Source organism: Alligator sinensis, unplaced genomic scaffold (assembly GCF_000455745.1).
Source record: "Alligator sinensis unplaced genomic scaffold, ASM45574v1 scaffold159_1, whole genome shotgun sequence".
NCBI lineage: Eukaryota > Metazoa > Chordata > Crocodylia > Alligatoridae > Alligator > Alligator sinensis.
In genome coordinates, this window is record NW_005842222.1 from 1,490,858 (window position 1) to 1,505,857 (window position 15,000).

Below are 15,000 nucleotides of genomic sequence, written 5' to 3' on the forward strand. Positions count from 1 at the left end.
CTGTGGGGGACTCGATCTACCCCCTTCCTCTGCACCCCTTCCGCCCCACAGACTTACCAGCCAGACGCTGCTCTCCAAGCTGCCAAGCTGCATACTGGCAATCAGATCACTATCAGCCTGTATGGCTGGTTAATAATCGGCCATCAGTATCAGTCAAAAAAATCTTTATCGGTACACTCCTAGTGCACAGATTGGAAGAAGTCCAGCGGAAAACAATAAAACGATTAGAGGCTTGGGAAATGTGACCTACGAGGCTAGGCTGAAAAGACTATGGTTATTTAGTCTGGAGAAAAGATGATCGGGGGGGGGGGGGGGCAGGAAGGGGCAGGGTTTGGTAACAGTCTTCAAATACATAAAGGACAATTATAGAGAAGATGGAGATGGGCTTTCCTCTGTGGCTGTAGGGAACAGCACTAGGAGCAATGGTCTCAGGCTGCTGGAGAGAAAATTTAGGTTGGAGATTAGGAAGAACTTTTTAACTACAGGGTGACCAAGCATTGGAACAGGCTACCTACTATAGGGTGGTGGTGTAGCTGCACCCTCCTTTCAGACTGGACCATGCCATGGGAGCCTCTGGGAATATTTTTAGTTTCCAAAACAGTTAAGAAATCCCCCTCCCCTCTGCTGAAAAGCACAATCTCTTCTCAGCCCGGCTCCTCACTCCTGCTGTTTTCCTCACTGTCCTGGGGGCAGGAGAAACTTCAAAGCCACTCCTGCCAGCTTGAGCCAGGCTGCATGTGGGCTGGGCTCAGAGGCAGCGGAGATGAGATTCCCCCTTCCCATGCCTGCTCCTGGGGGACTGGGCAGGGTGGCAGAAACCCTCCCTCCCTAGCCATTGCTGCTAAGCCCAGACCCCACACAGGCTGGCTGCAGTGAGCAGGAGTGGCTTTGATGTTCTGCTCTGCTCCTGGGACAGCAGTGGAAGTAACAACTGCAGATGGGAGGAAGAGGAGAAAGATTCACAGATTCATACACTGTGAGGCTGGAAGGGACTTCAGAAGTTCATTGAGTCCAGCCCCCTACACCAAGCAGGAAAGACAACTGGGGTCAGGTGACCCCAGCCAGGTGACCATCCAGTCTCCTCTTGATTTCCAGGGTAGGCGATTGCACCATTTCTGGAGGGAGCTTGTTCCAGAGTCTGGACACCTTAGGTTTGAAGAAGCTTTTCCTAATGTTGAGCCTGAAACCGTCTTCTAGGAGTTTGTGACCATTATTCCTGGTTTTTCCCAGGGGTGCCCTGGTGAACAGCTGTTCACTGAGCCCTTGATGTATGTCCCGATGTAGCGGTAAGCTGCTACCAAGTCCCCTCTCAGCTTTCTTTTTTTCAGGCTGAAGAGTCCCAGGACCCCTCAGCCTGTCCTTGTATGGCTTGCTGTGCAAGTCTCTGGACTCTCTCAAGCTTTACCACGTCCTTGTTAAAAAGTGTGGCGCCTGGAATTGGATGCAGTACTCCAGCTGCGGTCTCACCAAATCTGAGTAGTGGCGGTGGAAGCACTTCCTTGGTTTTGCTGGAGATGCATTGATTGATACATGCCAGAGTGTTATTTGCCCTGTTGAGCTGTCAGTGCGACGCTGCAGCCATGTTCATACTGTGGTCTAATTATTACCCCCAAGGTCCTTTCATTTGTAGTACTGGTCAGATTGGTATTGCCAAGCCTGTAGGTGTGTAGGGGATTGTTCATCCCCAGGTGGAGCACTTTACATTTCTCGATGTTGAACTTCATTTGGTTCTGATCCATTCAACTTGCTAGCCTGTCTAGGTCTGCCTGTCTTTAAGCGTGACCACACTTCCCCATAACTTGGTGTCGCCTGCAAACTTGGCCAGTAAGCTCTTCCCCCCTGCATCCAAATCATTGATGAAGATTTTGAATAGCACTGGACCAAGCACCAACCCCTGAGGGACACCACTTCTTGCCAAGACAACACAGATCCATTCATTAGGACTCTCTGGGTCCTACCCCGCAGCCAGCTTCGTACCTACCTAACTGTCTCGCAGTTAAGGCCACAATCCTCCAATTTTGTTACAAGCACATGGCGAGATACCAGGTCAAAGGCTTTTTGGAAGTCAAGGTACACAGTGTCAACCTCCTCTCTCTTATCCAGGTGGTGAGTCACCCGATCATAAAAGGAGATGTGGCTGGTAACACAAGACCTGCCTGCGATGAAGCCATGCTGGCCGTCATTCAGAATCCTACCTTCTGCAAGCCTATCGCACACAGAATCCTTAACAAATTTTTCCAGGATTTTCCCTGGGATAGAAGTAGGGCTAATTGGCCTATAGTTACCCAGGTCCTCCCTTCTACCCTTTTTGAAGATGAGAACAACACTGGCCCTCTTCCAGTCCTCAGGGACCTCTCTGGAGCACCACGAGTTTTGGAAGAGTTTCGCCAGGGGTTCCATGATGACTCTGGCCAGCTCCTTCAGCACTCTTAGATGAAGTTCATTTCGTCCTGCTGATTTATACAGGTCTAATTTTTTTAACTGATCACACACCACTTCTATGGGAATAGCAGGAAGGCAGTCATTCTTACCCTGTTCATTCTGTACCCCATCTGGCATGATTTTCCCCTTGGCCCAGTGAAAGACTGAAGCAAAGTAGTCATTCAGTACTTCAGTTTTCTCCTGAGTGCTGGTAACCAGCTGTCCTGAGTTGTTGAGCAATGGCCCCACATTCCCATTTGTTCTCCTCCTGTTCCCTAATTACCTAAAGAAGGACTTCTTGTTGTCCTCAATTCCCATTGCTAATTTTAGTTCAGTCGCCACCTTAGCCTTTCTAATCTGTTCCCTACAAGTGCAGGCCATTGTTGTATAGTCCTCCTTGGGGCATGTCCCAAGCTTCATTGTCTGTATGCCTCTTTCTTAAGAGGACCATTATTTCTCTGTTTAGCCAAGAGGGCATCCCAGCCCTTTTACTACCTTTCCTCCATGTGGGACTTCCTTTGTGCTTCAAGGAATGACCACTCTTCATGTACTCCTTTCGCCTTTGGTCCCTGGTCCCGCAGTACAGTCCCTACTAGTGACCTGAGCTTGTTGAAATTTGCATTTCTGAAGTTCAAAACTTCAATCCAGCAGGAGGCGGCTCACCACTGAGGATGGAGGGGAAGGACTGAAGAAACCCTTACCTGCTTTGGGGACTTTAAAAAACTTCCCACAGGCTCCCAGAGCAGTCTGTCCATGCTGGTGGGTTGGGGAGTAAGGAATAGATGACCTTATGAGGTCCCTTCCAAGCCCTACTTCCCTATGATCTTCAGTCAGATATAAATTGTTACAGAATGCATTATCTGAATTGAATTTCCACTCTTTTGCACACACTTGCTGTTCATCAACTGATTGAAAAACAGTTTGAGATTAAACATTGAGATTTTGGAATCTCCCCATGCTTAAAAAGTCTAGTTCAGTCTTCCCTTCTACAGGGTATACATTTTTTCTCCAGCAACTATTACTCGTATCTCCTTGGCAAACATCCCTGCTAAAATGTGTAATAGTTGGGACTATGTTACTACTATAAGCGCAAGTGTCTTAAATCCTCAATAGAAAAAGCAGAGTCTAGAATATAAAAAGGTATTCCCCTATCTGAGACGGTAAGGATGAAAACAATGATTTGTTTTTAAATTGGAGGAAAGAAGAAGATAAGCAAAGATTAAAGTAATAATTCTCATCAGTAGGCCTTTTTTAGAAAGCACACTGACAATAAAACCAGAAGTTGAAAGCAGCATTTCTTTATACCACCTGTGTGTCAGGAGTATTATTCTGCAGAGAACAAGGATAGAATTCCAGGTTGCTGGTCTTGAAAGAAAACTTATTTGTGCTCATTAGGGAAACTCTCCAAATGCATAACTAGGAGCATCAAACCCTTTATTAGCAACTTTACTGGCTTCTTAGCTAGACAGCCAGAGCTGAGGAGTTCAGATTATTAAGCAGAGGTCATCTATTCTTAGGAGAAAACCCAAAGGGTTATGAAAGTAATCAGACTGCAATGCAACTGAAAAATCCACCTAATCTTATTGTGCTGATTTATGAGGAAACTGGAAAGAGCTTTACGGATTAAATCCAGGATGAATTAAAAAAACCCCTTAAATTAAAAACTACTACTGAGGAGCCATTAAAAACATAACTAGTAGCCTTCCTTTGGGGCTTAAACTGAAGTGTGCAGACCAATGCATTTCATTTTTAAAGCCCCATTCAACAAGGACTGCTTCAGTAACTAAAGGTTTAGTTAATTCTAAATCTTCTCATTTTACATTCTCAAAAGAAAGATATTATGATTCCTGAATTTGTTTCATTTTAGCAGCATCTCTAGTGAAGAAGAGGATTCTGCCTCATACTAGACACAGGAAAGACTCAAATGTGAAGTGATGAGGAATGGAACTTCTTGGATAAAGGACACACATTTTGAATTTCTGATTGATATGCCTTATTTGCTTGTAGAAAACCTCCTCATCAGCAAAACCTTATGTACTCTGTGACCAGCTAAATCTGAAAACAAGGCATGTTTAAATAAATCCAGCATATACCTGAGTTAAATTAAGATTCTTCATGGGGAGGCATGGGAAATAGTTTGGGATTGTGGCAGTTGGATATTTCTGTTAAAATGATGATTATGTTAAATACTGACAATTAAGCCTAACCTAAAGTTTCAGTTCATTCTCCAAGAGAATCAAAGACATTCACACCTTAGGAACTATTTTATTCTGTACATAAACTCAAGATAGAAAGGAAGAAATCTTACTTCCTTGGGCATAAATGCCAGGTCACCAAATATGCACGTGCCTACTCCATATGTCGTACTGGATGACCTGGACTGCAGAAAGCTATCACCATAGAACAAAGTAACTGTGCAAAACCCCAAATGTATTGATAATTATTACATATGCTGGAGAGAAGGCACCCAGAACTTATAGAAACTGCAGGTTTATTAGGTGAAAGAGGCACTGTATTCCTTCTGTGCAAAGAAATTCATTTTGCAAAGAAATTTATTCAAAGGTTCCACATGCTCAGGTATTTCTGAGTTGTAATACATATTCCTCCCTTATGATATAATATGTTAAATTTATACAAAATATTTTAAAAGCCCAATCATTTTAAACATCATTCAAATTTAGTATCTGTAGAAGCTATTTAATAACTTGATTTTGCCTTACAATATTGTGACTTGTAAACACATTTTGGTTTACAATATTACAGTTTATGTTTGAAGCATAAAAATTATGAAAGTCTTCCTTTTTCCCATAATACTTTCTGAATTAATGCTTTTAGTTTATCAATTTTTATTGATATAAACAGTTTATAAACTATAAAAAAAAATCAGTTCATCTATTCTGGCAGTTTGATTTGATTTCAGTTAAATTATTTAATTGGTGAAAATCCTCAAACCTCTATTCCGTGTTTATATCGTCTTAAAACAGAATATTTCAGTGGTGGAGCACAGAACCTAAACTGAGAAAGGCCGTGAACAAAAACGTAATTTTAAAATATCAGCTGTAGATGGGAAACTCAATTTTTTTTCTCCTAGAGAGAACTAGGGAAGGGAAAACACTGGGAAATTTTTCACTTCTGCTGTTCCCATAAATGAAATAAATGTGTTAAAAAAGGTATTTTGGGGTGCTAATATGAAGCGAGTTAGAGACTTCAACCTAATTAACATATAATGATAGCAGCGGTAACATGGACACTAAATAGTATTCTCACTGGCACACAGCGAAAAGAACAAGGATAAAATGTGTGTGCAAGTTTAATGATATTTACCTTTGGATACATGGTTACTAGGGGAGTGCGAAATGGGCCATATTTGATTCGGATTCGGCCCAAATCAGGGACAGTGATTCAATTTGTTGATTTGGATCACTGTCCCCAATTCAATTTGGCCAAATCCAAAATCTGAAGATTCGAAGCCGATTCAGCGAATCAGCAATTCAGCTAGACACAGCTTTTCTACATATGTTGAGGTACCAGGCACGGCTTCAGAACACTGCGACGCTGGGGCAGATGGAGCGTCCCACAGGAGCGTGGGGGGGATGCTCAGCAGCAAACCCAGAGGTGGACTGGAAGTACTTCCCATCCCACTTCCGGGTCTGCCAGGGAGCACGCAGGGGGCCCCGCTACTCTCCCCTGGCTTGACGATCACCCGCAGAGGACCCCCCCCAAGACCCAAGAGGCACCAGTCGCCAAGCTGGAGGGGTGGGTAAGCAGCATGGGGGGCCCCCTCAGCGCACTCTCTGGCCAACCCGGAAGCGAACCAGAAAGTGCTTCTGACCAGAAGTGCTTCTGGTCCACTTCCGGGTCTGCTGCCAAGCACGCTAGGGAGCCCCCCACACTCCTGTGGGATGCTCCATCTGCCCCACCATCACAGCATTCATGAGCCGCCTGGTACCTTGAGGTATGTGGAAAAAACATTTAAAAATGTGTCTATGTCCAAATTGCTGAATCTTTCCGAATTGATTCTAAGGGTTCCGATTCGATTTGGAGAGATTAAAGGGGTTCCTGATTTGATTTGGATTCAGAGATTTGGCTACCGAATTGGGCTGAATCTCCACCAAATTGAATCAGGGACCAAAGCTTTACGCAGCCCTAATGGCTGCAATTCAAATTTGAGATACACTGACTACATATTTAGGAGAGCATGAGATTTCTACAGAGGCAGATCCACCATGTAAGGGGACAATATGGAGAATCTACAACAGAAATTACCAGGGCAATCAGGTAGTCATGTTTAGATGCTTATATACTAAAGTTTATATGACTGAGAATACTCCAGTTGACTTGTGTATAGCTTGTTCAGGCGGGGGGTGGGGAAGAGGTGGCATTGCCATGTGTATACGTAAAGAGATAATACATGTGCTCTGAGGTGTAGCACAACGTGGAAGGTAGGCCTTTTGAAAATGTCTGGGTAAAGGTCAAAGGAAAATGTGGTAAGGGGGTGCCATGGTAGGTGTCTGCTATAGGCCATCAAACCGGAGGAAAAGGCACGAGGCCTTCTTTAAACAACTAACAGAAGTGTCCAAATTGAAGGACCTGGTTCTCATGGGGGGGACTTTAATAATTAAGACATCTGCTTGGAGGGAAACACAGGAGTACATGAACAGTCCAGCAAATTCTTGGAGTGCATCAGAGATAACTTTTTGGTATAGATGGTCTAGGATGGAAGCTCTTCTCAACTTGCTGCTCACAAACCAAGAGGAATTGGTTGAGAATGTGAAGGTGGAAGGTAACTTGCATGACAGTGACCATGAAATCAACAGAGTTCAAGAACCCAGGCGAAGGAAAAAAGAGAAGCAGCAGAAAAGACACTGGACTTCAGCAGACAAACTTCAACAAACTTGGGGAACTGGTGGACAGGATCCCCTGGGAGGTAAATCTGAAGGGAAAAGGAATCCAGGAGAGCTGGCTGTGCTTGAAGGAGGACACGTTAAGGGTACAGGAATGACAGAAGAATCCCTATTGACAGAAGAATGAGACATAGCAAGTAGTATGAGGAATTAACTGGAAGGACCACACGTTCTAGAATGTGCAAAATTATGATCAAATTGGAGGAGCAGAAAGGTGGGATGAGGGGTAAACAAGCCCAAGATTTGGTGGAATAGTCTTATGTTAATGGAATGTGAATCTGTTTAGGAAGAAAAGGCAGGGGGAAAAAAAATAAATGAATGCTGTCTTGTATATTAAAAGTATGTACACTAGTTCTAAAATACATGGCAGAATGGGAGGTAGATCCATTGAAAGTTTCTTGATTAAGGATAAAGGGGAAAAATGGCCAATGGGATATCATTGTAGGGGTGTTTTATAGACCACCAAACCAGGAGGTGGTGTTGGACAGAGCTTTTTTAAAAAAATACTGAAACATCCAAATCATTGAACCAGATGCTTGCCAGGGACTTTACTGTGATATCTGCTGGGCAAAGAACACAGCCCTGCCGAGAGTCTAGCAACTTTTTGCATCATTCAGACAACTTTTGGTACAAGGAATTACAGACCAGGCCATATGACTTTGATAACTAGAAAGATACTGGAGCATATAATAAAACAACTCATTTATAAGAAAAACAAGATTGTTAAGTAACAACCCAGGAAAAACTGTCAACAGCAAGTCACGCCTAACCAACATGATTTCTTCTACGACAAGATGACAGGCTTTGTAGTTTGGGTCTTCAGGTGGGAAGAGGTGACAGGACTTGAGTAAGGCTTCTGACACTCTCATGACATCTTCAAAAATAAGTTAAGGGAATATGGTCTAGATGAAACTTCTACAAGGTGAGTGCATAATTGGTTGGATAACTGTGCTCAAAGAGTAGTCATCAATGGCTCACTGTCAAGATGGAAGAAGGTGTTGAGTGGGGTTCCCTAGGGCATTTGTTCTGAGTACAGCATTGTTCACTATCTTCATTAATGGAAGATAGAATTGAGTGTACATTTAGAAAACCTGCCAATGACACCAAACTGGGTGAAATTAAGTGATGCTGGATGACAGGATTAGGATTCAAAATGACTTTAATACATTGGAAAAATTATCTGAAATATAAATCGGATTAAATTCAATCAGACTACTGCAAACTACTATGCTAAAGAGGGAACAACCAAATGGGGAGTGATGGGTGAGGCTACACTGCTGCAGAGAAGAACCTAGTGTTAAAATTTAATTCTGTTGCAAAAAAAATAAAGGCCAGTATTAACAGAGGTTGCAAGTCACAGGAAAGGATTCTTTCACTTTCTTCAGCATTTGAGAGCACTCATTTGGACTAAGTACTGCTTTCTGTTTTCGGTACCATATTTCAAGAAGTGTGGACAAGTCCATTGGAGAGCAACAAAAATAACTGAAGATCTAGAAAACATGACATAGGAATGAACAAAAACTATTTGTTCTGAAGGCTGCTGCCACCATTCCTCATTCAAAAGGACTGCTTTAGCTTTCTCCTCAGAGAAAGTTTCAGAGGTTGTTGCTGAAAATTTTGATAATTTCCTAAAGTTGGTAGGGAAATTCCTTAATGCTGTCAAATAATTTGATGAACTAGAACACTGAATCTTATGGAGATTGAAGCAGCCCACTAGTGTCAATGATTTTTTTTTTTCAAGACAACTTTTATTTTTATTTCAGTAGCTCCTTGAAACACTAAATCAAGTATAAGCAGCAGAAAGATTTCACTTCTGTACATAGGCATAAACAAGTGGTAACATCTTCCAAATTCTACATTTATTTCATTTAAGTGAAATGTAAAAGAAATAAGCACATTGCATCCTGGGTCTGTGTCCTGTACAATGACTAAAAGGTAGCTAGAAGGTAATTATATATAGATATATACAAATAGAAGCTGGGCTGCATAGCACACAGACTCCTTCCTGCCCCTGCCACCCAACTTCCTGTCAGCACTGCATAGTCCTGGCACTGTCATTGCCGGCCCCGCATAGGATAGGGTGCAATTTAGTGTGCCAAGTAGCCATCCCACTAACCTACTACCATGCCACACCAGGAAAGTTGAGGGCAGCTGCCCTGGGCCAACCCCCACCCCAAGACCAGCAAACTCACCTTGTAGTGGCACTGCAGCAGCTCATTTCTCAGGCTCCCAGTGGGGTGCCCAGCAAGCCAGACAGGATCATCTGGTGGGCCAGATATGGCCTGTGGGCCGTATTTTGCCCACCCCTTGCTTAGACATTCAGGGGTTACCCACTCGTGCAGGAAAACTATGGACAATTAATTATTACATTTGTAACACTGGACATACCATGCAATTAAAACTTGAATAAGAGCAGAAGCAACTGTAATTAAACGTGATTTAAAAGTTTTACATACCTCTGTTTAAAAATATGTAGCCTCTTTAGTTTCAGACCTTCTTTAGTTTCTCCTATGACCCAAAACAAACATACACATCTACGCATCCAACACACAATATGCACTAATTCTCTCTCCATCTCCTTTTGCAGATGAGCATGTAAGGGGAAGAAAACCCCCTTATTCCATAATTATGAGTCCAAATCACTCTCTCCATCTTTCCAACATACACAAGGCTTGAAGCCTTCCCACACCTTGCAGCCAGATTTGAATGAGAGAGATCACATTGGGGAAAAATAATCAAAATCATATTTAAATAAAAATACTGTAAGTAAAAATGTGTATGTATATAAGTTGGTATTTGTCCTTAATATTTGACCACATTGCCATAAGCAGTATATATTTTGATCATTTAATACAGTAACTTCCTAGAATATTAGTATCTCAGCTAAATTCTACTTTGGAAGCAGCTACATGCCTCTGAACAAATCCATGCACACACAGGACAACAAACTCAAAGGATCATCTGAAGATGGGAAATTTATCTAATATGGAAAGTTCTCTTTCAAACGCAATAACGCTTTGGATCTTCTCTGAAATATACATTTGGCCACTTTGGTAATTATCTATTATGGATAAATTTTAACATACAAATATGATAGTTGCGTTTGACAACACTACTTTGAACATTAGAGCAGTGTGTGGAGCACACTTTACTTTCAACTCTTGATTACCAAACCAACCAAATAATAGTGTATGTCTGTGATCAGCATTAAACAGTTCCACAGTCAACACATCTGTTAGCCACTGTAGTATTCTGAATGGCAGTCAAATTTCAATATACCCATACTATTCAGGAGCGTGAAGGCAAGTCACTTATCTTCAACTCAGAGGACACCTATTGTCTCAAACGAGTGCTCAGTCTGTGCATGACTGCACATAGCACATTTGTACTATCTAAGGTTTTATGTTTTCAGAAAATCTTTAATATTCAGAAAACACAAGTCTAGAAAAAGCAAATCTCTCATTTAAGTGTCACTGTCAGGTTCCTTTTAAATATTTAAAAAGCATTGTAAAGTTTTAAATATTAGGATCATTTACCTGTTTTTTAATTCCATAATCATCACTTGCTTCAGCTTTCATTTTTTCAATCTTTTCTTCTTGCTGTTTTGCTTCTTTTTCATACATAACTTTTTCTTTTGCTAACCTACAAATAAACCAAAATGATTTTGTTTATGCTCTAATAAAACTGAACTTTAAAGGAAAAATTACATCACATATAACAGCACTGAAAATACAGCAGGCCTTCTTGTAAAACTGGCTCTGTTCAGTTTTTACAAGAACAAATTAAATTCTTGATCATTTCAATTACAGATCTGCATTAAGAGAGACCAACAAGTTGGTCTCTCTTAATGCAGATCTGTAATTGAAATTGAAATACAAGTTGGTATTATAAGTACCTTTATAAACCCAGTTTAAATATTGTTCTCACATATTAGTTTATTCTGTGTTCACCTAAAATTAAAGCCACACACCTTTTTGCGTTTTAAAACACAAGACAAAATAACACGGTAGTAAATTTCCAGCTGTTGCATAATATGAGAGAGGAGACCACCCCCTGCAGGTCTGTAATGACTGTTTCTGGGCTACTCCCAAGAGCTCAAATTCAAGTCATGAGGGTTTCGATGATGTATGTTACAGATGGCAGAGTAAAGCAGCAAAGATCACACATTCTTATGTCCATAAAATAATCTCATTACAAGTGGATAATATTTTAGGAAGCCCTTGCATTCTCTACCATTTAGTGCACAAACTACCATACTTTCATAGACTTCCTTATTCATCTACGAAGTCTTGTGGATGACCTGTCCTCCCAAACCAGATTGTGAAGCCTCCTCCCTTCCCATTCATCAGTGGATAAAATCCCTACGGCAATACAGCAATGATTTCTATTAATGGTCATTATTATTAAATGAGATTAACTATTAACGGTATGCCGATTTGGGATGAAGATGATCAATATGAGACTACAATACTTTGTCAGAGTGCCAAAGGAAAAAGCCTCACACTGAACAGGGATAAATACCAGATCAGACTGTACTAGATAAGATTAGTTATGGAGGAGGCACACTCACCAGCCAAGGAATGTGACCAGGCCCAAGGAGGGCAGAATGAACTGTACAATGGAAAGACAATAAAGAGAGGCCTTGTAGAGCTTCATGGGCACGTTAACGTATCAAAGCAAATTAATTCTTAATGTGTCACAGTTAAGTGTTCCACTCAAAACGCTGCTTGAGGATAGTACAGAATAGAACTGGGATGAATGGAATTTTTATGAATTACATTGTAACAGAAGCTGCTACTGAAATATTTTGTGATTAACAACAAGCCTCAAGCCAGACTTAGACTAGAACAGATTTGTTGGTACATGAGTAAAGACCAGAATCTCTTGTTCCCAGTTAGAATCATAGAAAAAGCAGTGCTGGAAGGGACCTTCTAGCAGTTATCTAGTCCAAAGCAAGACCATCCCTATCAAAACATCGTGTACAAATTCTTGTCTCACCTATTACCAAAACTACACAATTGATCCTGTCACACAGGTAACCTAACTTGCCACAGATAACATGGGAGAGAACAGCAGTCAGCATCCTGCTGCTGCAAGGGTTGTCAGAATGTGCTCAAGGAGATCCAAGAAAGCGGGCCATGCCCCATTACAGAGGAAGACAAAAACATCACAGTCCCTTACAACTTTGGCCAAGAGGTAAAATTCCTTCTGATCCTGTGGCAATTGGTTTGACCTAGAGCGGTGGGCCAAGGCCCTCTAGCTAGGTACCTCCAGGTTTTAGTCCCAGAAGGTGTCAAAATCCCCAGCCTTGGCTGCAGCCAACACCCAATCCTTTCAAGAAAGATAAAAAGCCTGACATGTAGGAACAGGAAGGGAAACAAATTCCTTCCCAGTCCCATGTGGCAACCAACAAAGCCCAGAAGCATGGGAAATACCCACTGTGCAGCATAGGCATAGCTACTCCTAGATCATCCCTGACCAAATGTTAATTTAACCTCATAGTACTAATATAGCTTACAGCAGCAAAAAGGGGATTTTTCTTGGCATAAATTTATGCTTGCTTCTCAATTTAAATAACCTCCTAAATTCATAAAAAAAACCCTCTCTCCCTCCCTCAACAGGATAAACTGTGACTACATTTGGACTTTTGCTGATACACAAATGTCTCAAACCCCACCCCCCCCACTCCCCCAGCAGCACAGAACAAAAAACCCACTTATCCCTAACTGACATTATTACAGCAGCAAAAGTTTCTACTTGACTTGATCAGCATCAGTTTTTACAAGTTCCCAAAACAACAGTTGCTTAATCACGTGGGGGCGGGAGGAGGAAGGGGGAAGCTGAAAGATCATCTGACTGCCAGTGTAAAGTCCAAAATATTTTGATGATTTAGTGACCTTGATTTAAGCTGAGGCAATACAAATTGTTTCACAGTTACCTAAAGAAAAGTTAACTTCTTCAAAAAAGTGAGAGGGCTAGCCAAAGTCACTATAACAAGTCACTATAACTGTTGTTAAACACATATGGTTAAAAATATGTTAGCATGTTTAGACATTAAACCCATTTACTGAAAAGGTCTAAAAATAGTAAAAATTGAATTAAACTATACCACTATCTACAACACGTCATCACGTGTGTTATGCTGGTTTTGTATACAGAGGCAATTTACCACCAATGTCTGAAGCAGACTGAAAGCCTGCTCTCCTGTGACAGCTGCCCACAATACTATATAATATACCATTAGATATGGGGAGCCAGTAATAGCCTGTTTGTGCACAGCTACAAGTATGACTTTACTTCATGGCAGAGTGACATATACCTAGTAGGAATGTACAACATGTGTTCACTCCTCATTTGTACTGATGTAGATGAATTGTGCACTGCACCTCAAACACCACATTTTAGAATTCTTTTGCATTAGCTAAAAATAAACCTACCTTGACCTTGTCATTATGCCTAAATGTCACCTAATTGCCAGTTATGCCTATACAATAATTGATCAGGACTATACAATGTGGCTTTTTAAAATCATCATCATTTAAACTTAACCTTTTTACCAAATGGATAAGACCCCCACCTAGTAGTCCAGTTTGGAACATTTTCAAGCCTAGATATATGAAAGTTAAACGATATTTAGGCACCTTATTCTACATGGCCACTAAATATGGATTTAGAAGCAGAACTTTATAGACACTCAAGCTCTGAGAAACATTATTCCAACATTACCATTGCTGGCAATACCTTCCATTATAATTATTTTACACTACTGATCCTGTATGTGCTTCTATTTCATTCTCTTGGATTTTCAAAACCAGACTGGCCAACTTCATTTTCCACCTCTCATACATAATATGACTGGGTTGTTATTCATGTTATTGAATAATTCTGATGGCAAATATTCTCTTTATCAGACTTTTTGCCTAAATATCATGAAAATTTCTATTTATATTGAGTAGGTGAACTCTGTTTTTTCATCTTACCTGTTTTTTGAGGGTGCACCCTAAATTAGAGTAACAGCATCAAAATCAAAAGCAGTAATATTTGATCAGAAGGAAATATTCAAAACTAAGTTTATGTTTTAATCACCTCCTAAGAATTTTAACAGAACTAGAAACAAAATTATTCTGAGGATAGCACTCTACCCTTCCATTTTCCACTGTCTGGAAACCAGGTTTCAATCCCTTCAAAGAGCTTATAGCAGTGATTATCACATATCTTTATAAATACTGCATATGCATCCACATGTAAACAGAATAAAAGGTGGTCAAAAGTAGTGGAAATAACTACACAATAAGACTTGTTGACCAAACACACATGCACAAACAACTCAATTTTTCAGATTAGACACATGGCTGTAAAACAAAGATGATATTGTTTCCTCACAACCAAGTTATGGCCAGACATTAAATAAACAGCGGTATGTTAACAACAGTTGATTAGTAAATTTAGTTATTAAGATTAACAAATTATAATCCACAGTGGCTAAAAAAATACAAAACCCCCTGTAGATTAACTTTTTCTTCCTATAACAATTATACATTTAGATACTTAAAATATTTATTCTATGACAGATGCAAATAATTTTAGAACAAGATTTCAAAAATAAAATTAATATATTCACACATTTTAGGTAATACAGCATGCTTGACAAAATTCACACACAGTCAAATTTGCA

The 15,000-nt window shown here is 40.7% G+C and overlaps 1 protein-coding gene across 1 annotated transcript in view; it reads right to left on the bottom strand.

The window, feature by feature from the left end:
- Positions 1 to 15,000, bottom strand: part of TBCA (tubulin folding cofactor A) — a 49,251-nt gene that overhangs the window by 9,063 nt on the left and 25,188 nt on the right. The window contains exon 2 of the mRNA XM_006027081.3: positions 10,862 to 10,967. Coding sequence (XP_006027143.1) covers positions 10,862 to 10,948 — 87 coding nt within the window. The 5' untranslated portion in view covers positions 10,949 to 10,967. The remainder of the gene's footprint in view (positions 1 to 10,861; positions 10,968 to 15,000) is intronic.